This window comes from Oncorhynchus keta, unplaced genomic scaffold, assembly GCF_023373465.1.
Source record: "Oncorhynchus keta strain PuntledgeMale-10-30-2019 unplaced genomic scaffold, Oket_V2 Un_scaffold_28244_pilon_pilon, whole genome shotgun sequence".
NCBI classification, from domain to species: domain Eukaryota; kingdom Metazoa; phylum Chordata; class Actinopteri; order Salmoniformes; family Salmonidae; genus Oncorhynchus; species Oncorhynchus keta.
The window spans coordinates 47,140-72,500 of record NW_026290902.1 but is presented as its reverse complement, the minus strand read 5'-3'; the positions used below and the strand labels follow the sequence as shown (position 1 = coordinate 72,500).

The 25,361-nt window shown below is 43.6% G+C and overlaps 1 protein-coding gene across 1 annotated transcript in view; it reads right to left on the bottom strand.

Moving 5' to 3' along the window:
- Positions 1 to 24,513, bottom strand: part of LOC127928499 (solute carrier family 2, facilitated glucose transporter member 1) — a 68,608-nt gene extending 44,095 nt beyond the window's left edge. The window contains exons 1-5 of the mRNA XM_052515512.1: positions 24,499 to 24,513; positions 24,109 to 24,207; positions 15,303 to 15,463; positions 11,081 to 11,321; positions 9,263 to 9,425 (exon numbers count right to left, since the gene is read on the bottom strand). Of these exons, the coding sequence (XP_052371472.1) occupies positions 9,263 to 9,425; positions 11,081 to 11,321; positions 15,303 to 15,463; positions 24,109 to 24,207; positions 24,499 to 24,513 (679 nt within the window). The remainder of the gene's footprint in view (positions 1 to 9,262; positions 9,426 to 11,080; positions 11,322 to 15,302; positions 15,464 to 24,108; positions 24,208 to 24,498) is intronic.
- Between the last annotated feature and the right edge of the window lie 848 nt (positions 24,514 to 25,361).

The window sequence follows — 25,361 nt, the reverse complement described above, 5'->3', positions numbered from 1 at the left end:
ATATGATTTGACTAGGTCATTTCTATATGATTTGACTAGATCATTTCTATATGATTTGACTAGGTCATTTCTACATGATTTGACTAGGTCATTTCTACATGATTTGACTAGGTAATTTCTATATGATTTGACTAGGTCATTTTATTTCTATATGATTTGACTTGGTCATTTCTATATGATATTACCAGGTCATTTCTACATGATATTACCAGGTCATTTCTATATGATTTGACTAGGTCATTTCTACGTGATATTACCAGGTCATTTCTATATGATTTGACTAGGTCATTTCTATATGATTTGACTAGGTCATTTCTACATGATTTGACTAGGTAATTTCTATATGATTTGACTAGGTCATTTCTACATGATATTACCAGGTCATTTCTATATGATTTGACTAGGTCATTTCTATATGATTTGACTAGGTCATTTCTACATGAAATTACCAGGTCATTTCTATATGATTTGACTAGGTCATTTCTACATGATATTACCAGGTCATTTCTACATGATTTGACTAGGTAATTTCTATATGATTTGACTAGGTCATTTCTACATGATTTGACTAGGTAATTTCTATATGATTTGACTAGGTCATTTCTACATGATATTACCAGGTCATTTCTATATGATTTGACTAGGTCATTTCTACATGATATTACCAGGTCATTTCTATATGATTTGACTAGATCATTTCTACATGATTTGACTAGGTCATTTCTACATGATATTACCAGGTCATTTCTACATGATTTGACTAGATCATTTCTACATGATTTGACTAGGTCATTTCTATATGATTTGACTAGGTCATTTCTATATGATTTGACTAGGTCATTTCTATATGATTTGACTAGATCATTTCTATATGATTTGACTAGATCATTTCTATATGATTTGACTAGGTCATTTCTATATGATTTGACTAGATCATTTCTACATGATTTGACTAGGTCATTTCTACATGATATTACCAGGTCATTTCTATATGATTTGACTAGATCATTTCTATATGATTTGACTAGGTCATTTCTATATGATTTGACTAGGTCATTTCTACATGATATTACCAGGTCATTTCTATATGATTTGACTAGGTCATTTCTATATGATTTGACTAGATCATTTCTACATGATTTGACTAGATCATTTCTATATGATTTGACTAGGTCATTTCTACATGATTTGACTAGGTAATTTCTATATGATTTGACTAGGTCATTTCTACATGATATTACCAGGTCATTTCTATATGATTTGACTAGGTCATTTCTACATGATATTACCAGGTCATTTCTATATGATTTGACTAGGTCATTTCTACATGATATTACCAGGTCATTTCTATATGATTTGACTAGGTCATTTCTATATGATTTGACTAGGTCATTTCTATATGATTTGACTAGGTCATTTCTACATGATATTACCAGGTCATTTCTATATGATTTGACTAGGTCATTTCTATATGATTTGACTAGGTCATTTCTACAGGATATTACCAGGTCATTTCTATATGATTTGACTAGGTCATTTCTATATGATTTGACTAGGTCATTTCTACATGATATTACCAGGTCATTTCTACACGTTTTGACTAGGTAATTTCTATATGATTTGACTAGGTCATTTCTACATGATTTGACTAGGTAATTTCTATATGATTTGACTAGGTCATTTCTACATGATATTACCAGGTAATTTCTATATGATTTGACTAGGTCATTTCTACATGATATTACCAGGTCATTTCTATATGATTTGACTAGATCATTTCTACATGATTTGACTAGGTCATTTCTACATGATATTATCAGGTCATTTCTATATGATTTGACTAGATCATTTCTACATGATTTGACTAGGTCATTTCTATATGATTTGACTAGGTCATTTCTATATGATTTGACTAGGTCATTTCTATATGATTTGACTAGATCATTTCTATATGATTTGACTAGGTCATTTCTACATGATTTGACTAGGTCATTTCTACATGATTTGACTAGGTAATTTCTATATGATTTGACTAGGTCATTTCTATATGATTTGACTTGGTCATTTCTATATGATATTACCAGGTCATTTCTACATGATATTACCAGGTCATTTCTATATGATTTGACTAGGTCATTTCTACATGATATTACCAGGTCATTTCTATATGATTTGACTAGGTCATTTCTATATGATTTGACTAGGTCATTTCTACATGATTTGACTAGGTAATTTCTATATGATTTGACTAGGTCATTTCTACATGATATTACCAGGTCATTTCTATATGATTTGACTAGGTCATTTATATATGATTTGACTAGGTCATTTCTACATGAAATTACCAGGTCATTTCTATATGATTTGACTAGGTCATTTCTACATGATATTACCAGGTCATTTCTACATGATTTGACTAGGTAATTTCTATATGATTTGACTAGGTCATTTCTACATGATTTGACTAGGTCATTTCTATATGATTTGACGAGGTCATTTCTACATGATATTACCAGGTCATTTCTATATGATTTGACTAGGTCATTTCTACATGATATTACCAGGTCATTTCTATATGATTTGACTAGATCATTTCTACATGATTTGACTAGGTCATTTCTACATGATATTACCAGGTCATTTCTACATGATTTGACTAGATCATTTCTACATGATTTGACTAGGTCATTTCTATATGATTTGACTAGGTCATTTCTATATGATTTGACTAGGTCATTTCTATATGATTTGACTAGATCATTTCTATATGATTTGACTAGATCATTTCTATATGATTTGACTAGGTCATTTCTATATGATTTGACTAGATCATTTCTATATGATTTGACTAGGTCATTTCTATATGATTTGACTAGATCATTTCTATATGATTTGACTAGATCATTTCTATATGATTTGACTAGGTAATTTCTATATGATTTGACTAGATCATTTCTATATGATTTGACTAGGTCATTTCTACATGATTTGACTAGGTAATTTCTATATGATTTGACTAGGTCATTTCTACATGATATTACCAGGTCATTTCTATATGATTTGACTAGGTCATTTCTATATGATTTGACTAGGTCATTTCTATATGATTTGACTAGGTCATTTCTATATGATTTGACTAGGTCATTTCTACATGATTTGACTAGGTAATTTCTATATGATTTGACTAGGTAATTTCTATATGATTTGACTAGGTCATTTCTACATGATTTGACTTGGTCATTTCTATATGATATTACCAGGTCATTTCTACATGATATTACCAGGTCATTTCTATATGATTTGACTAGGTCATTTCTATATGATTTGACCAGGTCATTTCTATATGATTTGACTAGGTCATTTCTATATGATTTGACTAGGTCATTTCTATATGATTTGACCAGGTCATTTCTATATGATTTGACTAGGTCATTTCTATATGATTTGACTAGGTCATTTCTACATGATTTGACTAGGTAATTTCTATATGATATTACCAGGTCATTTCTATATGATTTGACTAGGTCATTTCTATATGATTTGACTAGGTCATTTCTACATGATTTGACTAGGTCATTTCTATATGATTTGACTAGATCATTTCTACATGATTTGACTAGGTCATTTCTATATGATTTGACTAGGTCATTTCTACATGATATTACCAGGTCATTTCTATATGATTTGACTAGGTCATTTCTACATGATATTACCAGGTCATTTCTATATGATTTGACTAGGTCACTTCTATATGATTTTACTAGGTCATTTCTATATGATTTGACTAGGTCATTTCTACATGATATTACCAGGTCATTTCTATATGATTTGACTAGGTCATTTCTATATGATTTGACTAGGTCATTTCTACATGATATTACCAGGTCATTTCTATATGATTTGACTAGGTCATTTCTATATGATTTGACTAGGTCATTTCTACATGATATTACCAGGTCATTTCTACACGTTTTGACTAGGTCATTTCTACATGATTTGACTAGGTAATTTCTATATGATTTGACTAGGTCATTTCTACATGATATTACCAGGTCATTTCTATATGATTTGACTAGGTCATTTCTACATGATATTACCAGGTCATTTCTATATGATTTGACTAGATCATTTCTACATGATTTGACTAGGTCATTTCTACATGATATTACCAGGTCATTTCTATATGATTTGACTAGATCATTTCTACATGATTTGACTAGGTCATTTCTATATGATTTGACTAGGTCATTTCTATATGATTTGACTAGGTCATTTCTATATGATTTGACTAGATCATTTCTATATGATTTGACTAGGTCATTTCTACATGATTTGACTAGGTCATTTCTACATGATTTGACTAGGTCATTTCTATATGATTTGACTAGGTCATTTCTATATGATTTGACTTGGTCATTTCTATATGATATTACCAGGTCATTTCTACATGATATTACCAGGTCATTTCTATATGATTTGACTAGGTCATTTCTACATGATATTACCAGGTCATTTCTATATGATTTGACTAGGTCATTTCTACATGATTTGACTAGGTAATTTCTATATGATTTGACTAGGTCATTTCTACATGATATTACCAGGTCATTTCTATATGATTTGACTAGGTCATTTCTATATGATTTGACTAGGTCATTTCTACATGAAATTACCAGGTCATTTCTATATGATTTGACTAGGTCATTTCTACATGATATTACCAGGTCATTTCTACATGATTTGACTAGGTAATTTCTATATGATTTGACTAGGTCATTTCTACATGATTTGACTAGGTAATTTCTATATGATTTGACTAGGTCATTTCTACATGATATTACCAGGTCATTTCTATATGATTTGACTAGGTCATTTCTACATGATATTACCAGGTCATTTCTATATGATTTGACTAGATCATTTCTACATGATTTGACTAGGTCATTTCTACATGATATTACCAGGTCATTTCTACATGATTTGACTAGATCATTTCTACATGATTTGACTAGGTCATTTCTATATGATTTGACTAGGTCATTTCTATATGATTTGACTAGGTCATTTCTATATGATTTGACTAGATCATTTCTATATGATTTGACTAGGTCATTTCTATATGATTTGACTAGATCATTTCTATATGATTTGACTAGGTCATTTCTATATGATTTGACTAGATCATTTCTATATGATTTGACTAGATCATTTCTATATGATTTGACTAGGTCATTTCTATATGATTTGACTAGATAATTTCTATATGATTTGACTAGGTCATTTCATGATTTGACTAGGTAATTTCTATATGATTTGACTAGGTCATTTCTACATGATATTACCAGGTCATTTCTATATGATTTGACTAGGTCATTTCTATATGATTTGACTAGGTCATTTCTATATGATTTGACTAGGTCATTTCTATATGATTTGACTAGGTCATTTCTACATGATTTGACTAGGTAATTTCTATATGATTTGACTAGGTAATTTCTATATGATTTGACTAGGTCATTTCTACATGATTTGACTTGGTCATTTCTATATGATATTACCAGGTCATTTCTACATGATATTACCAGGTCATTTCTATATGATTTGACTAGGTCATTTCTATATGATTTGACCAGGTCATTTCTATATGATTTGACTAGGTCATTTCTATATGATTTGACTAGGTCATTTCTACATGATTTGACTAGGTAATTTCTATATGATATTACCAGGTCATTTCTATATGATTTGACTAGGTCATTTCTATATGATTTGACTAGGTCATTTCTACATGATTTGACTAGGTCATTTCTATATGATTTGACTTGGTCATTTCTATATGATATTACCAGGTCATTTCTACATGATATTACCAGGTCATTTCTATATGATTTGACTAGGTCATTTCTACATGATATTACCAGGTCATTTCTATATGATTTGACTAGGTCATTTCTACATGATTTGACTAGGTAATTTCTATATGATTTGACTAGGTCATTTCTACATGATATTACCAGGTCATTTCTATATGATTTGACTAGGTCATTTCTATATGATTTGACTAGGTCATTTCTACATGAAATTACCAGGTCATTTCTATATGATTTGACTAGGTCATTTCTACATGATATTACCAGGTCATTTCTACATGATTTGACTAGGTAATTTCTATATGATTTGACTAGGTCATTTCTACATGATTTGACTAGGTAATTTCTATATGATTTGACTAGGTCATTTCTACATGATATTACCAGGTCATTTCTATATGATTTGACTAGGTCATTTCTACATGATATTACCAGGTCATTTCTATATGATTTGACTAGATCATTTCTACATGATTTGACTAGGTCATTTCTACATGATATTACCAGGTCATTTCTACATGATTTGACTAGATCATTTCTACATGATTTGACTAGATCATTTCTACATGATTTGACTAGGTCATTTCTATATGATTTGACTAGGTCATTTCTATATGATTTGACTAGGTCATTTCTATATGATTTGACTAGGTCATTTCTATATGATTTGACTAGATCATTTCTATATGATTTGACTAGGTCATTTCTATATGATTTGACTAGATCATTTCTATATGATTTGACTAGATCATTTCTATATGATTTGACTAGGTCATTTCTATATGATTTGACTAGATAATTTCTATATGATTTGACTAGGTCATTTCTACATGATTTGACTAGGTAATTTCTATATGATTTGACTAGGTCATTTCTACATGATATTACCAGGTCATTTCTATATGATTTGACTAGGTCATTTCTATATGATTTGACTAGGTCATTTCTATATGATTTGACTAGGTCATTTCTATATGATTTGACTAGGTCATTTCTACATGATTTGACTAGGTAATTTCTATATGATTTGACTAGGTAATTTCTATATGATTTGACTAGGTCATTTCTACATGATTTGACTTGGTCATTTCTATATGATATTACCAGGTCATTTCTACATGATATTACCAGGTCATTTCTATATGATTTGACTAGGTCATTTCTATATGATTTGACCAGGTCATTTCTATATGATTTGACTAGGTCATTTCTATATGATTTGACTAGGTCATTTCTACATGATTTGACTAGGTAATTTCTATATGATTTGACTAGGTCATTTCTACATGATATTACCAGGTCATTTCTATATGATTTGACTAGGTAATTTCTACATGATATTACCAGGTCATTTCTATATGATTTGACTAGGTCATTTCTATATGATTTGACTAGGTCATTTCTACATGATTTGACTAGGTCATTTCTATATGATTTGACTAGATCATTTCTATATGATTTGACTAGGTCATTTCTATATGATTTGACTAGGTCATTTCTATATGATTTGACTAGGTCATTTCTATATGATTTGACTAGGTCATTTCTATATGATTTGACTAGGTCATTTCTATATGATTTGACTAGGTCATTTCTATATGATTTGACTAGGTCATTTCTATATGATTTGACTAGGTCATTTCTATATGATTTGACTAGGTCATTTCTACATGATATTACCAGGTCATTTCTATATGATTTGACTAGGTCATTTCTATATGATTTGACTAGATCATTTCTATATGATTTGACTAGGTCATTTCTATATGATTTGACTAGGTCATTTCTATATGATTTGACTAGGTCATTTCTATATGATTTGACTAGGTCATTTCTATATGATTTGACTAGGTCATTTCTATATGATATTACCAGGTCATTTCTACATGATTTGACTAGGTCATTTCTATATGATTTGACTAGGTCATTTCTATATGATTTGACTAGGTCATTTCTATATGATTTGACTAGGTCATTTCTATATGATTTGACTAGGTCATTTCTATATGATTTGACTAGATCATTTCTATATGATTTGACTAGGTCATTTCTACATGATTTGACTAGGTCATTTCTATATGATTTGACTAGGTCATTTCTATATGATTTGACTAGGTCATTTCTATATGATTTGACTAGGTCATTTCTATATGATTTGACTAGGTCATTTCTATATGATTTGACTCTCAGTTTACATTGGCGCATTATGTTCAGTAATGTTGTGACTCGAAAACATCCGGCGAATTTGCAGAGAGCCACATCAATTTGCAGGAATACTCATCATAAACTTTGATAAAAGATACAAGTGTTATACATAGAATTAAAGATATACGTCTCCTTAATGCAACCGCTGTGTCAGGTTTCAAAAAAGCTTTACTGAAAAAGCACACCATGTAATAATCTGAGTACAGCACTAAGCCACAAAAACAAGCCATACAGATACCCGCCATGTTGTGGAGTCAACAGAAGTCAGAAATAGAGTTATAAATATTTACTTCCATTTGATGATCTTCATCAGAATGCACTCCCAGGAATCTCAGTTCCACAATACATGTTCGTTTTGTTCGATAAAGTTAATCTTTATGTCCAAATACCTCCTTTTTGTTAGCGCGTTTAGTTCACCAATCGAAATTCACAAGGCGCGGGCAAGTCCAGACAAAAGTCCAGACCAAAAGTCAAAATAGTTCTATTACAGTTCGTAGAAACATTTCAAACGAAGTATAGAATCAGTCTTTAGGATGTTTTTAAGCATAAATCTTCAATAATCTTCCAAAAGGACAAATCCTTTGTCTTTAGAAAGGAAAGGGAACGCAGCTCGCTCTCACGGCCACGCGCGTGACTTAGTTCAAGGCTTTCTGCCAGACCCCTGGTTGAAACAGCTCTTATTTGCTCCCCCTTCATAGTAGAAGCCTGGAACAAGGTTCTAAAGACTGTTGACATCTAGTGGAAGCCAGGAAGTGCAATATGACCCCGTTAACATCTGTATATTCGAAAGGCAATTACTTGAAAAACTACAAACCTCAGATTTCCCACTTCCTGGTTCTCAGGTTTTCGCCTGCCGTATGAGTTCTGTTATACTCACAAACAGTTTCGGAAACGTCAGAGTGTTTTCTATCCAAATCTACTAATAATATGCATATATTAGCTTCCGGGCCTGAGTAGCAGGCAGTTTACTCTGGGCATGCTTTTCATCCGAACGTGAAAATACTGCCCCCTATCCCAAACAGGTTAAATATTGCAAAATAATTTTATGTAGTCAGATAACTCATTAAATGGGTTAATTGCGTAGTCTTGTTACAGGTCGCGTGTGATGTATATATAATGAACTGTATATACACATATAAAATATTATTACACTACAACAGTATGTACTGTGTGACAGTGCTACCCACCAGTCTCTGCCTGGCTCTCCTGACCGCGGTTGATGAGCAGGTATCTGGGGCTCTCAGGGCAGAAGGGGAGGGCCAGGTACTGTAGCAGGGCAGGTATCAGAGACAGGGATAACATCATAGCCCACAGCTCTTTCGTCCCCAGCACTGTTTCAAGACCAGCTACCTAGAAATAACAACACACAGAGAAACAACATCATCTCAAAGCCACCTACAGTCTAACAACACTACTGTTAACCCTGCAGTCTAACAACACTACTGTTAACCCTGCAGTCTAACAACACTACTGTTAACCCTGCAGTCTAACAACACTACTGTTAACCCTACAGTCTAACAACACTACTGTTAACCCTGCAGTCTAACAACACTACTGTTAACCCTGCAGTCTAACAACACTACTGTTAACCCTGCAGTCTAACAACACTACTGTTAACCCTACAGTCTAACAACACTACTGTTAACCCTACAGTCTAACAACACTACTGTTAACCCTACAGTCTAACAACACTACTGTTAACCTTGCAGTCTAACAACACTACTGTTAACCCTACAGTCTAACAACACTACTGTTAACCCTACAGTCTAACAACACTACTGTTAACCCTACAGTCTAACAACACTACTGTTAACCCTACAGTCTAACACCACTACTGTTAACCCTGCAGTCTAACAACACTACTGTTAACCCTACAGTCTAACAACACTACTGTTAACCCTACAGTCTAACAACACTACTGTTAACCCTGCAGTCTAACAACACTACTGTTAACCCTGCAGTCTAACAACACTACTGTTAACCCTGCAGTCTAACAACACTACTGTTAACCCTGCAGTCTAACAACACTACTGTTAACCCTACAGTCTAACAACACTACTGTTAACCCTGCAGTCTAACAACACTACTGTTAACCCTGCAGTCTAACAACACTACTGTTAACCCTGCAGTCTAACAACACTACTGTTAACCCTGCAGTCTAACAACACTACTGTTAACCCTACAGTCTAACAACACTACTGTTAACCCTGCAGTCTAACAACACTACTGTTAACCCTACAGTCTAACAACACTACTGTTAACCCTGCAGTCTAACAACACTACTGTTAACCCTGCAGTCTAACAACACTACTGTTAACCCTGCAGTCTAACAACACTACTGTTAACCCTACAGTCTAACAACACTACTGTTAACCCTACAGTCTAACAACACTACTGTTAACCCTACAGTCTAACAACACTACTGTTAACCCTACAGTCTAACAACACTACTGTTAACCCTACAGTCTAACAACACTACTGTTAACCCTGCAGTCTAACAACACTACTGTTAACCCTACAGTCTAACAACACTACTGTTAACCCTGCAGTCTAACAACACTACTGTTAACCCTGCAGTCTAACAACACTACTGTTAACCCTACAGTCTAACAACACTACTGTTAACCCTGCAGTCTAACAACACTACTGTTAACCCTACAGTCTAACAACACTACTGTTAACCCTACAGTCTAACAACACTACTGTTAACCCTGCAGTCTAACAACACTACTGTTAACCCTACAGTCTAACAACACTACTGTTAACCCTACAGTCTAACAACACTACTGTTAACCCTACAGTCTAACAACACTACTGTTAACCCTACAGTCTAACAACACTACTGTTAACCCTGTTTGCACTCTTTGCCACTCATTGTTACATCTGTCCCCCTCTGAAAGTTGTATCATTGCTGCAGCTTCATTTCAATGAAAGTCATGTTGGTAATCATATCGTGTGAAACAATGTACAGGATCTCTGTCAGGGTGGACAACGTCTATTCTCACCATGCCCAGGAGTATGCCCGTAGCGAAGGACACCTGGTTGAGGGTAGCGAAGGCCCCTCTGAGGTTGGTGGGGGAGACTTCCTGGATGTAGAGAGGGTTGAGACTCATCACAAGGCCACAGAACAGACCGAACACCAGCCGGCCAACGATCAGCATCTCAAAGGACTCATTGGCTTTAGAGGCAAACATCAGACAGGCTCCCACCACCGACAGGGCATTCACTATCAGGATGGAGTTACGTCTGAGGAGAGGGAAGAGGGATTCAATCAGTCACTATCAGGATGGAGTTACGCCTGAGGAGAGGGAAGAGGTATTCACTATCAGGATGGAGTTACGCCTGAGGAGAGGGAAGAGGTATTCACTATCAGGATGGAGTTACATCTGAGGAGAGGGAAGAGGGATTCAATCAGTCACTATCAGGATGGAGTTACGCCTGAGGAGAGGGAAGAGGGATTCAATCAGTCACTATCAGGATGGAGTTACGTCTGAGGAGAGGGAAGAGGTATTCAACCAATCAGTCACTATCAGGATGGAGTTACGCCTGAGGAGAGGGAAGAGGTATTCAACCAATCAGTCACTATCAGGATGGAGTTACGCCTGAGGAGAGGGAAGAGGTATTCAACCAATCAGTCACTATCAGGATGGAGTTACGCCTGAGGAGAGGGAAGAGGTATTCAACCAATCAGTCACTATCAGGATGGAGTTACATCTGAGGAGAGGGAAGAGGTATTCAACCAATCAGTCACTATCAGGATGGAGTTACGCCTGAGGAGAGGGAAGAGGTATTCAACCAATCAGTCACTATCAGGATGGAGTTACGCCTGAGGAGAGGGAAGAGGGATTCAATCAATCAGCCAATCAGTCACTATCAGGATGGAGTTACGCCTGAGGAGAGGGAAGAGGTATTCACTATCAGGATGGAGTTACGCCTGAGGAGAGGGAAGAGGTATTCAATCAGTCACTATCAGGATGGAGTTACGCCTGAGGAGAGGGAAGAGGTATTCACTATCAGGATGGAGTTACGCCTGAGGAGAGGGAAGAGGTATTCACTATCAGGATGGAGTTACGCCTGAGGAGAGGGAAGAGGGATTCAATCAATCAACCAATCAGGCAATCGATCAATCAATCGAGATAAGTATTTTTCAGAAATTCCAGTTGGAAGATTCCTGGAATAAATTCGGGAATAAGCCGGAAATACTGGAATCTGTGGATTTCTGGAACGCCTGCCGAAGCAACACTAGGTAGAACCCACCTGCCGAAGCAACACCAGGTAGAACCCACCTGCCGAAGCAACACTAGGTAGAACCCACCTGCCGAAGCAACACTAGGTAGAACCCACCTGCCGAAGCAACACTAGGTAGAACCCACCTGCCGAAGCAACAGTAGGTAGAACCCACCTGCCGAAGCAACACTAGGTAGAACCCAACTGCCGAGGCAACACTAGGTAGAACCCACCTGCCGAAGCAACACCAGGTAGAACCCACCTGCAGAAGCAACACCAGGTAGAACCCACCTGCAGAAGCAACACTAGGTAGAACCCACCTGCCGAAGCAACACTAGGTAGAACCCAACTGCCGAGGCAACACTAGGTAGAACCCACCTGCCGAAGCAACACTAGGTAGAACCCACCTGCCGAAGCAACACCAGGTAGAACCCACCTGCCGAAGCAACACTAGGTAGAACCCACCTGCCGAAGCAACAGTAGGTAGAACCCACCTGCCGAAGCAACACTAGGTAGAACCCAACTGCCGAGGCAACACTAGGTAGAACCCACCTGCCGAAGCAACACTAGGTAGAACCCACCTGCCGAAGCAACACCAGGTAGAACCCACCTGCAGAAGCAACACCAGGTAGAACCCACCTGCAGAAGCAACACTAGGTAGAACCCACCTGCCGAAGCAACACCAGGTAGAACCCTACCTGCCGAAGCAACACTAGGTAGAACCCAACTGCCGAAGCAACACTGATAGAACCCACCTACCGAAGCAACAGTAGGTAGAACCCACCTGCCTAAGCAACACTAGGTAGAACCCACCTGCCGAAGCAACACCAGGTAGAACCCACCTGCCAAAGCAACATTAGGTAGAACCCACCTGCCGAAGCAACACAGGGTAGAAACAACCTGCCGAAGCAACACCAGGTAGAACCCACCTGCCGAAGCAACAGTAGGTAGAACCCACCTGCCGAAGCAACACTAGGTAGAACCCACCTGCCGAAGCAACACAGGGTAGAAACCACCTGCCGAAGCAACACCAGGTAGAACCCACCTGCCGAAGCAACAGTAGGTAGAACTCACCTGCCGAAGCAACACCAGGTAGAACCCTACCTGCCGAAGCAACACTAGGTAGAACCCACCTGCCGAAGCAACACTAGATAGAACCCACCTGCCGAAGCAACACTAGGTAGAACCCACCTGCCGAAGCAACACTAGATAGAACCCTACCTGCCGAAGCAACACTAGGTAGAACCCACCTGCCGAAGCAACACTAGGCAGAACCCTACCTGCCGAAGCAACACCAGGTAGAACCCACCTGCCGAAGCAACACTAGGTAGAACTCTACCTGCCGAAGCAACACTAGGTAGAACCCACCTGCCGAAGCAACACTAAATAGAACCCACCTGCAGAAGCAACACTAGGTAGAACCCACCTGCCGAAGCAACACTAGGTAGAACCCACCTGCCGAAGCAACACTAGGTAGAACCCACCTGCCGAAGCAACACTAGGTAGAACCCACCTGCCGAAGCAACACCAGGTGGAACCCACCTGCCGAAGCAACACTAGGTAGAACTCTACCTGCCGAAGCAACACTAGGTAGAACCCTACCTGCCGAAGCAACACTAGGTAGAACCCACCTGCCGAAGCAACACTAGATAGAACCCACCTTCCGAAGCAACACTAGGTAGAACCCACCTGCCGAAGCAACACTAGATAGAACCCACCTGCCGAAGCAACACTAGGTAGAACCCACCTGCCGAAGCAACACTAGGTAGAACCCACCTGCCGAAGCAACACTAGGTAGAACCCACCTGCCGAAGCAACACTAGGTAGAACCCACCTGCCGAAGCAACACTAGGTAGAACCCACCTGCCGAAGCAACACTAGGTAGAACCCACCTGCCGAAGCAACACCAGATGGAACCCACCTGCCGAAGCAACACTAGGTAGAACCCTACCTGCCGAAGCAACACTAGGTAGAACCCACCTGCCGAAGCAACACTAGGTAGAACCCTACCTGCCGAAGCAACACTAGGTAGAACCCACCTGCCGAAGAAACACCAGGTTGAACCCACCATGCCGAACCAACACTAGGTAGAACCCACCTGCCGAAGCAACACTAGGTAGAACCCACCTGCCGAAGCAACACTAGGTAGAACCCACCTGCCGAAGCAACACTAGGTAGAACCCACCTGCCGAAGCAACACTAGGTAGAACCCACCTGCCGAAGCAACACCAGATGGAACCCACCTGCCGAAGCAACACTAGGTAGAACCCTACCTGCCGAAGCAACACTAGGTAGAACCCACCATGCCGAACCAACACTAGGTAGAACCCACCTGCCGAAGCAACACTAGGTAGAACCCACCTGCCGAAGCAACACTAGGTAGAACCCACCTGCCGATGCAACACTAGGTAGAACCCACCTGCCGAAGCAACACTAGGTAGAACCCACCTGCCGAAGCAACACTAGGTAGAACCCACCTGCCGAAGAAACACCAGGTTGAACCCACCATGCCGAACCAACACTAGGTAGAACCCACCTGCCGAAGCAACACTAGGTAGAACCCACCTGCCGAAGCAACACTAGGTAGAACCCACCTGCCGAAGCAACACTAGGTAGAACCCACCTGCCGAAGCAACACTAGGTAGAACCCACCTGCCGATGCAACACTAGGTAGAACCCACCTGCCGAAGCAACACCAGGTAGAACCCACCTGCCGAAGCAACACTAGATAGAACCCACCTGCCGAAGCAACACTAGATAGAACCCACCTGCCGATGCAACACTAGGTAGAACCCACCTGCCGAAGCAACACTAGGTAGAACCCACCTGCCGATACAACACTAGGTAGAACCCACCTGCCGAAGCAACACCAGGTAGAACCCACCTGCCGAAGAAACACTAGGTAGAACCCACCTGCCGAAGCAACACCAGGTAGAACCCACCTGCCGATGCAACACTAGGTAGAACCCACCTGCCGAAGCAACACCCGTGTGAACCCACCTGCCGAAGGTGTCAGCAAGACACTTGACCCCTAGTGACCCCAGCAGGGCTCCAAAGTCCTTGATGCTGACGGAGAGGGACCACAGGAAGGTCAGGCTGTGATCTGGCATCGACTGATTATGTCTGGACCACCAGGTGTGGTTGAAGAACTCCTCGATGATCTGAGCAAAAGTGAAAACGGAAACAAGTTGATTTGTCACATGCTTTGTAAACAACCGATGTAGACTAATAGTGAAATTCTTAACTCCGTGCCCTTCCCAACCATGCAGAGAGAAAAATATCATCAAAATGTACAACGTGCACACAGGTCGAAAAAAACATTTGAGGTGACAACGGTGGGTCTCGTTGGCAATAAATTTGTTTAAAACAATTTTGAAATCAAAGCTTACCCTGAGTTCCAGTGTTGTGTTGGATAGTCATAGCCAGCTAGCTAACATAGCATCCCTCTGTTTGAGAAAAAAAATGACGAAATGTCTCTCTCTGTGTGTACTGTAAGTATATGGAAGGGGGTGAGAACCATGAGCCTCCTGGGTTTTGTATTGAAGTCAATGGAGCCAGAGGAGGACGGAAACTAGCTGTCCTCCGGCTACACCATCGTGCTACGCTACAGAGTCCTGTTGAGGCTACTGTAGACCTGCATTGCAAAACAGTATGTTTTAATCTGTGAATATATTTTGTCTAGTTTTATCTAAAAAGGACAACTTTTTAAGTGTATCCCTTCCTCCTCTGAGGAGCCACCAATGCTATATACACTGGGTACCAGTACGGAGTCGATATCCAGGGGTACCAGTACGGAGTCGATATCCAGGGGTAACAGTACCGAGTCGATATCCAGGGGTACCAGTACCGAGTCGATATCCAGGGGTACCAGTACCGAGTCGATATCCAGGGGTACCAGTACCGAGTCGATATCCAGGGGTACCAGTACTGAGTCGATGTCCAGGGGTACCAGTACCAAGTCGATGTCCAGGGGTACCAGTACCGAGTCGATATCCAGGGGTACCAGTACCGAGTCGATATCCAGGGGTACCAGTACCGAGTCGATGTCCAGGGGTACCAGAACCGAGTCGATATCCAGGGGTACCAGTACCGAGTCGATGTCCAGGGGTACGAGATAACTAAGGTAGATGCGTACATATAGGTAGTAACTAGGCAACAGGAAAGATGATAAACAGTAGCAGCCGCATATGTGATGAGTGAAAAGAGTTCAAAAAGAGTAAATGCAGATAGTCCAGGTAGCTATTGGTCCAGGAAGCTATTGGTCCAGGAAGCTATTGGTCTAGGAAGCTATTGGTCCAGGTAGCTATTGGTCCAGGAAGCTATTAGTCCAGGAAGCTATTGGTCCAGGTAGCTATTGGTCCAGGAAGCTATTGGTCCAGGTAGCTATTGGTCCAGGAAGCTATTGGTCCAGGTAGCTATTGGTCCAGGAAGCTATTGGTCCAGGTAGCTATTGGTCCAGGTAGCTATTGGTCCAGGTAGCTATTGGTCCAGGTAGCTATTGGTCCAGGTAGCTAGCGGTCTTATGGCTTGGTGGTGGAAGTTGTCAGGGTCCTGCTGGTTCTAGACTCGGTGCATCGGAACCGCTTGCCGTGCGGTAGCAGAGAGAACAGTGCATGACTTGAGTGGCTGGAGTCTTTGACAATTTTTACGGCCTTCCTCTGACACCGCCTGGTATATGCATGGAGCAGCCAGAGCTGCCAGTCTGCATGGAGCAGCCAGAGCTGCCAGTCTGCATGGAGCAGCCAGAGCTGCCAGTCTGCATGGAACAGCCAGAGCAGCTTGATCCGCCAGTCAGCCAGACTCTTCCAGATCTGCCAGTCAGCCAGACTCTTCCAGATCTGCCAGTCAGCCAGACTCTTCCAGATCTGCCAGTCAACCAGACTCTTCCAGATCTGCCAGTCAACCAGACTCTTCCAGATCTGCCAGTCAACCAGACTCTTCCAGATCCGCCAGCCAGCCAGGATCTGCAAGAGCCAACTACCTGCCTGAGCTTCCTCTCAGTGCTGAGCTTCCTCTCAGTGCTGAGCTTCCTCTCAGTGCTAGGCTTTCCCTCAGTGCTGGGCTTCCCCTCAGTCCCGAGCTTCCCCTCAGTCCCGAGCTACCCCTCAGTCCCGAGCTGCCTCAGTCCCGAGCTTCCCCTCAGTCCCGAGCTACCCCTCAGTCCCGAGCTACCCCTCAGTCCCGAGCTGCCTCAGTCCCGAGCTGCCCCTCAGTCCCGAGCTGCCCCTCAGTCACGAGCTGCCTCAGTCCCGAGCTGCCTCAGTCCCGAGCTACCCCTCAGTCACGAGCTGCCCCTCAGTCCAGTGGGGTCCTGGGTGAGGACTATTAGGCCATGGTCGGCGGCGAGGGTGGATTATCCCAGGACGCGAGGGGGAGGAACTATGACATTTATGGAGTGGGGTTCACGTCCCGAGCCGGACCCGCCACCATGGACAGACGCCCACCCAGACCCTCCCTATGGTTTTGAGGTGCGTCCGGGAGTCCGCACCTTAGGGGGGGGGGGTTCTGTCACGCCTTGGTCTTAGTATTTTGTGTTTTCTTTATTTATTTGGTCAGGCCAGGGTGTGACATGGGTTATTGTGGTGTGTTTTTTGTCTTGGGGTTTTGTGGGGTGTCTAATTAGTCTATGGCTGCCTGAGGTGGTTCTCAATCAGAGTCAGGTGATTATCGTTGTCTCTGATTGGGAGCCATATTTAGGCAGCCATATTCTGTGAGTGTTTTCGTGGGTGATTGTTCCTGTCTTAGTGTTTGCACCAGATGGGGCTGTTTCGGTTGTCACTTTTCATTATTTTGTAGTTTCCGCGTGTATTGTTTTTTCCTTCATTAAAATTATATCATGAATCATCATCACGCTGCATTTTGGTCCGATCCTTGTTCTACCTCTTCATCAGAGGAGGAGATAGAAGAACGCCGTAACATAATGTCAAAGTGAAAACATGTTTTTAGAAATGTTTGCAAATGTATTAAAAATGAAATGCAGAAATATCTCATTTAAGTATTCACACCTCTGTGTCAATACTTTATAGAAGCATCTTTTGCAGTGATTACAGCTGTGAGTCTTTCTGGGTGAGTCTCTAAGAGTGATTACAGCTGTGGGTCTTTCTGGGTGAGTCTCTAAGAGTGATTACAGCTGTGAGTCTTTCTGGGTGAGTCTCTAAGAGTGATTACAGCTGTGAGTCTTTCTGGGTGAGTCTCTAAGAGTGATTACAGCTGTGGGTCTTTCTGGGTGAGTCTCTAAGAGTGATTACAGCTGTGGGTCTTTCTGGGTGAGTCTCTAAGAGTGATTACAGCTGTGAGTCTTTCTGGGTGAGTCTCTAAGAGTGATTACAGCTGTGGGTCTTTCTGGGTGAGTCTCTAAGAGTGATTACAGCTGTGAGTCTTTCTGGGTGAGTCTCTACGAGTGATTACAGCTGTGAGTCTTTCTGGGTGAGTCTCTACGAGTGATTACAGCTGTGAGTCTTTCTGGGTGAGTCTCTAAGAGTGATTACAGCTGTGGGTCTTTCTGGGTGAGTCTCTAAGAGTGATTACAGCTGTGGGTCTTTCTGGGTGAGTCTCTAAGAGTGATTACAGCTGTGAGTCTTTCTGGGTGAGTCTCTAAGAGTGATTACAGCTGTGAGTCTTTCTGGGTGAGTCTCTAAGAGTGATTACAGCTGTGGGTCTTTCTGGGTGAGTCTCTAAGAGTGATTACAGCTGTGAGTCTTTCTGGGTGAGTCTCTAAGAGTGATTACAGCTGTGAGTCTTTCTGGGTGAGTCTCTAAGAGTGATTACAGCTGTGGGTCTTTCTGGGTGAGTCTCTAAGAGTGATTACAGCTGTGGGTCTTTCTGGGTGAGTCTCTAAGAGTGATTACAGCTGTGGGTCTTTCTGGGTGAGTCTCTAAGAGTGATTACAGCTGTGAGTCTTTCTGGGTGAGTCTCTAAGAGTGATTACAGCTGTGAGTCTTTCTGGGTGAGTCCCTAAGAGTGATTACAGCTGTGAGTCTTTCTGGGTGAGTCCCTAAGAGTGATTACAGCTGTGAGTCTTTCTGGGTGAGTCTCTAAGAGTGATTACAGCTGTAAGTCTTTCTGGGTGAGTCTCTAAGAGTGATTACAGCTGTGAGTCTTTCTGGGTGAGTCTCTAAGAGTGATTACAGCTGTAAGTCTTTCTGGGTGAGTCTCTAAGAGTGATTACAGCTGTAAGTCTTTCTGGGTGAGTCTCTAAGAGTGATTACAGCTGTAAGTCTTTCTGGGTGAGTCTCTAAGAGCTTTCCACACCTGGATTGTGCAACATTTGCCCATTATTCTTTTCTAAAATTCTTCAAACTGGTTGTTGATCGTTGCTAGACAACCATTGTTGATCGTTGCTAGACAACCATTGTTGATCGTTGTTAGACAACCATTGTTGATTGTTGCTAGACATCCATTTTCAGGTCTTGCCATAGATTGTCAAGCATAATTAACTCAAAATGTGTAACTAGGCCACTCAGGAACATTCACTGTCTTCTTGGTCAGCAACTCCAGTGTTTTAGGTTATTGTCCTGCTAAAAAGTGAATTCTTCTCCCAGTGTCTGTTGGAAAACAGCTTTTCCTCGTCCGTCTGTATCTTTGTTGTGACTGGATGTATTGATACACCATCCAAAGTGTAATTAATAACTTCACCATGCTGAAAGGGGATATTCAATGTCTGTTTTTTATTATTTTTACCCATCTACCATTAGGTGCCCTTCTATGCGAGCCCTTGGAAAACCTCCCTGGTCTTTGCGGTTGAATCTGTGTTTGAAATTCACTGCTCGACTGAGATTAGTGGGGTACAGAGACGAGGTAGTTATTCAAAAAGTCATGCTAAACACATGTTGAAGACTGTCAGCAGCTCACACAGAGTGAGTCCATGCAAATGATTATGTGACTTGTTAAGCTAAATTTTACTACTGATCTTAATTTAGGCTTGCCATTACAAAGAGGTTGACCGAATACATTTCAGATTCAGTTTGAATTAATTAAGAAAATCAAATCAAAATTAAAACATAATTCCACGTTGACATTATGGGGTATTATGGGTAGGACAGTGACGCAAAATCTAAATTTAATACATTTTAAATTCAGGCTGTAAGACACAAAATGTGGAAAAAGTCAAGGGATATGAATATTTTCTGAAGATTGTCAGTGGAGGTGGGAAATGGTGGCCAGCTCTGCATGTCGGCAGACAGGACCACAGACAGACAGGCAGGCAGACAGGACCACAGACAGACAGGCAGGCAGACAGGTCGACAGACAGACAGGCAGGCAGACAGGACCACAGACAGACAGGCAGGCAGACAGGACCACAGACAGACAGGCAGGCAGACAGGCAGGTAGGCAGACAGGTAGGTAGGCAGACAGGCAGGTAGACAGGACCACAGACAGACAGGCAAGCAGACAGGTAGGCAGACAGGCAGGTAGACAGGACCACAGACAGGCAGGCAGGCAGACAGGTAGACAGGACCACAGACAGACAGGCAAGCAGACAGGCAGGTAGACAGACAGGCAGGTAGACAGGACCACAGACAGACAGGCAGGCAGACAGGCAGGTAGGCAGACAGGCAGGTAGACAGGACCACAGACAGGCAGGCAGGCAGACAGGTAGACAGGACCACAGACAGGCAGGCAGGCAGACAGGCAGGCAGGCAGACAGGTAGACAGGACCACAGACAGACAGGCAGGCAGGTAGACAGACAGGCAGGTAGACAGGACCACAGACAGGCAGGCAGGCAGACAGGTAGACAGGACCACAGACAGACAGGCAGGCAGACAGGCAGGCAGGCAGGACCACAGACAGACAGGCAGGCAGGCAGGACCACAGACAGACAGGCAGGCAGGCAGGACCACAGACAGACAGGCAGGCAGGCAGGCAGGCAGGCAGGCAGGCAGGTAGACAGGACCACAGACAGGACCACAGACAGGACCACAGACAGACAGGCAGGCAGGCAGGACCACAGACAGGACCACAGACAGACAGGCAGGCAGGCAGGACCACATACAGACAGGCAGGCAGGCAGGACCACAGACAGACAGGCAGGCAGACAGGCAGGCAGGCAGGTAGACAGGAACACAGACAGACAGACAGGCAGGCAGGCAGGACCACAGACAGGCAGGCAGGCAGACAGGACCACAGACAGGCAGGCAGGCAGGCAGACAGGCAGGCAGGCAGGCAGGACCACAGACAGACAGGCAGGCAGGCAGACAGGACCACAGACAGACAGACAGGCAGACAGGACCACAGACAGACAGACAGGCAGGCAGACAGGACCACAGACAGACAGGCAGGCAGGCAGGCAGGCAGACAGGACCACAGACAGACAGGCAGGTAGGCAGGACCACAGACAGACAGGCAGGCAGGCAGGACCACAGACAGACAGGCAGGCAGACAGGCAGGCAGGCAGGCAGGCAGGCAGGCAGGCAGACAGGCAGGCAGGCAGGCAGGCAGGCAGGCAGGCAGGCAGGCAGACAGGCAGGCAGGCAGGCAGGCAGGCAGGCAGACAGGCAGGCAGGCAGGCAGGCAGGCAGGCAGGCAGGCAGACAGGCAGGCAGGCAGGCAGGCAGGCAGGCAGGCAGGCAGGCAGGCAGGCAGGCAGACAGGCAGGCAGGCAGGCAGACAGGCAGGCAGGCAGGCAGGCAGGCAGGCAGACAGGCAGGCAGACAGGCAGGCAGGCAGGCAGGCAGGCAGGCAGACAGGCAGGCAGGCAGACAGGCAGGCAGGCAGGCAGACAGGCAGGCAGGCAGGCAGGCAGGCAGACAGGCAGGCAGGCAGGCAGGCAGGCAGGCAGACAGGCAGGCAGACAGGCAGGCAGGCAGGCAGGCAGACAGGCAGGCAGGCAGGCAGACAGGCAGGCAGACAGGCAGGCAGGCAGGCAGACAGGCAGGCAGGCAGGCAGGCAGACAGGCAGGCAGGCAGACAGACAGGCAGACAGGCAGGCAGGCAGGCAGACAGGCAGGCAGGCAGACAGGCAGACAGGCAGACAGGCAGGCAGACAGACAGGCAGGCAGGCTAGCTATCTCCACATCATCAGGGCATCTCCCCCCGTCTCTTCTCTGTATTGGGAGTCTTGTGATGAAGTTTGAGCTCCCCACAGAGTACAGCTCATTTCTTATTTCAGAAGTATCCTCCTGAGCCAACGAAAAAACTCTGAATGCATAGCCTCCTCTTGGGTCAACGTTGGTGAAAAACTCTCTATAGGTGTTATTCAAATGACAACACACTTGCTAGCTACCATTTGCTAGTCTGTTGACAGCGCTAGATTTTCATCAAATTACGGGCAGGAATCCAATGAATGACATCAAATCATTATCGGCACTCATTTAGCTATTTGAACATTTAAAAGTTTATAAAAAAATATTGACGTAAAAACGTAGGCGCCATGGCAACTATAGGCTATTTACACAGAGAAAGACATTAAAATTCTGCTCAACGCCATGCCACTCCACGTAAATAAAGAGGTGTATAGCAGATAGTGTTGCACCTGGCCACTACCTAACAACTCTAGTGCAGACTGATTAAAATGACTTACAGATGTCCCTGAACACTTTAATCATTACACACAGAGAGAGAGGGAGAGAGGGAGGGGAGGGAGAGAGAGAGGGAGGGAGAGGGAGGGAGGGGAGTGAGGGAGAGAGAGAGAGAGAGAGAGAGAGGGAGAGGGAGGGAGTGAGTGAGAGAGAGAGAGAGAGAGAGGGAGGGAGAGGGGAGAGGGAGGGAGGGAGGGAGGGGTGAGAGAGAGAGAGAAGAGAGAGCAGTGAGGGAGAGGGAGGGAGTGAGGGAGAGGGAGGGAGGGAGTGAGGGGTGAGAGAGAGAGAGAGAGAGAGAGAGAGAGAGAGAGAGAGAGACAGAGAGAGAGATGTCTGAATTGCATCAGCCCAATCACACCATCCTCCTGTAAGTCAGATGGATTTCATTATAAGTACCTGTGTGCCAACAGTAAACCATCCAACCCTGCTTGCCTAGGAGTAAGACTGCCTGGGCCTGAATAGGAAAGTTGCATGGGATTGTCAAGTTTATTCAGTGTTTTATAGAAGCTGTGAGATGTTTGCATGCGGCTGGATGGGATGCAGGTACTACCTGGCTTCCCAGTGCTCTACCCACCCTCGCGTCATCCTGCTACCCACTCGGAGCTCACCATGGCTCTGCCCTTCCCACCCTCCCTGCCTGGCTCTCACCCTGGTTCTGCCCTCCCCACCCTCCCTGCCTGGCTCTCACCCTGGTTCTGCCCTCCCCACCCTCCCTGCCTGGCTCTCACCCTGGTTCTGCCCTCCCCACCCTCCCTGCCTGGCTCTCACCCTGGTTCTGCCCTCCCCACCCTCCCTGCCTGGCTCTCACCCTGGTTCTGCCCTTCCCACCCTCCCTGCCTGGCTCTCACCCTGGTTCTGCCCTCCCCACCCTCCCTGCTTGGCTCTCACCCTGGTTTTGCCCTCCCCACCCTCCCTGCCTGGCTCTCACCCTGGTTTTGCCCTCCCCACCCTCCCTGCCTGGCTCTCACCCTGGTTTTGCCCTCCCCACCCTCCCTGCCTGGCTCTCACCCTGGTTCTGCCCTCCCCACCCTCCCTGCCTGGCTCTCACCCTGGTTCTGCCCTCCCCACCCTCCCTGCCTGGCTCTCACCCTGGTTCTGCCCTCCCCACCCTCCCTGCCTGGCTCTCACCCTGGTTCTGCCCTCCCCACCCTCCCTGCCTGGCTCTCACCCTGGTTCTGCCCTCCCCACCCTCCCTGCCTGGCTCTCACCCTGGTTCTGCCCTCCCCACCCTCCCTGCCTGGCTCTCACCCTGGTTCTGCCCTCCCCACCCTCCCTGCCTGGCTCTCACCCTTGCTGGGGCGTTGACATTGCCTGTGTGGTAGCCGATCTGGAGGGAGCCGAACACAGCTGCCAGGATGGAAGTCAGGAGCGTGGCGGTCATTTGGCTCTGGTCAGGACCCAGTTAGTCAGGGAGAGAACACACAGGGGTGAAAGATCAAGGGTCAGTTCACACACTGACCAATTACCTTGGGCCTAGCCATTGCACATGACCTCTCGTCCCACACACTGACCAATCACCTTGGGCCTAGTCATGGCACATGACCTCTAGTCCAAAGTAATTATCATTAACTGTACTGTCTCTCACATACATACTACCATATTCTGTAATCTATACCTAAATAACCAAACACACAAATCCTGTTTTCAATCACATGATTTTCAAAAGCAGTGAACTAACCTCCTTGGAAGCCATTAGGTTGTGTGAGACGTGATGTCACTCCCTGAGGAAAGAAGATGTAGCCTTAGAAGTCAACACTGAGTTGGTACTTAGAAGTCAACACTGAGTTGGTACTTAGAAGTCAACACTGAGTTGGTACTTAGAAGTCAACACTGAGTTGGTACTTAGAAGTCAACACTGAGTTGGCACTTAGAAGTCAACACTGAGTTGGTACTTAGAAGTCAACACTGAGTTGGTACTTAGAAGTCAACACTGAGTTGGTACTTAGAAGTCAACACTGAGTTGGTACTTAGAAGTCAACACTGAGTTGGTACTTAGAAGTCAACACTGAGTTGGTACTTAGAAGTCAACACTGAGTTGGTACTTAGAAGTCAACACTGAGTTGGTACTTAGAAGTCAACACTGAGTTGGTACTTAGAAGTCAACACTGAGTTGGTACTTAGAAGTCAACACTGAGTTGGTACTTAGAAGTCAACACTGAGTTGGCACTTAGAAGTCAACACTGAGTTGGCACTTAGAAGTCAACACTGAGTTGGTACTTAGAAGTCAACACTGAGTTGGCACTTAGAAGTCAACACTGAGTTGGTACTTAGAAGTCAACACTGAGTTGGTACTTAGAAGTCAACACTGAGTTGGTACTTAGAAGTCAACACTGAGTTGGTACTTAGAAGTCAACACTGAGTTGGTACTTAGAAGTCAACACTGAGTTGGTACTTAGAAGTCAACACTGAGTTGGTACTTAGAAGTCAACACTGAGTTGGTACTTAGAAGTCAACACTGAGTTGGCACTTAGAAGTCAACACTGAGTTGGTACTTAGGGTGAAGTTGCCCCAAGATGCTGATCAGTCAGTTTAGTATTTTCT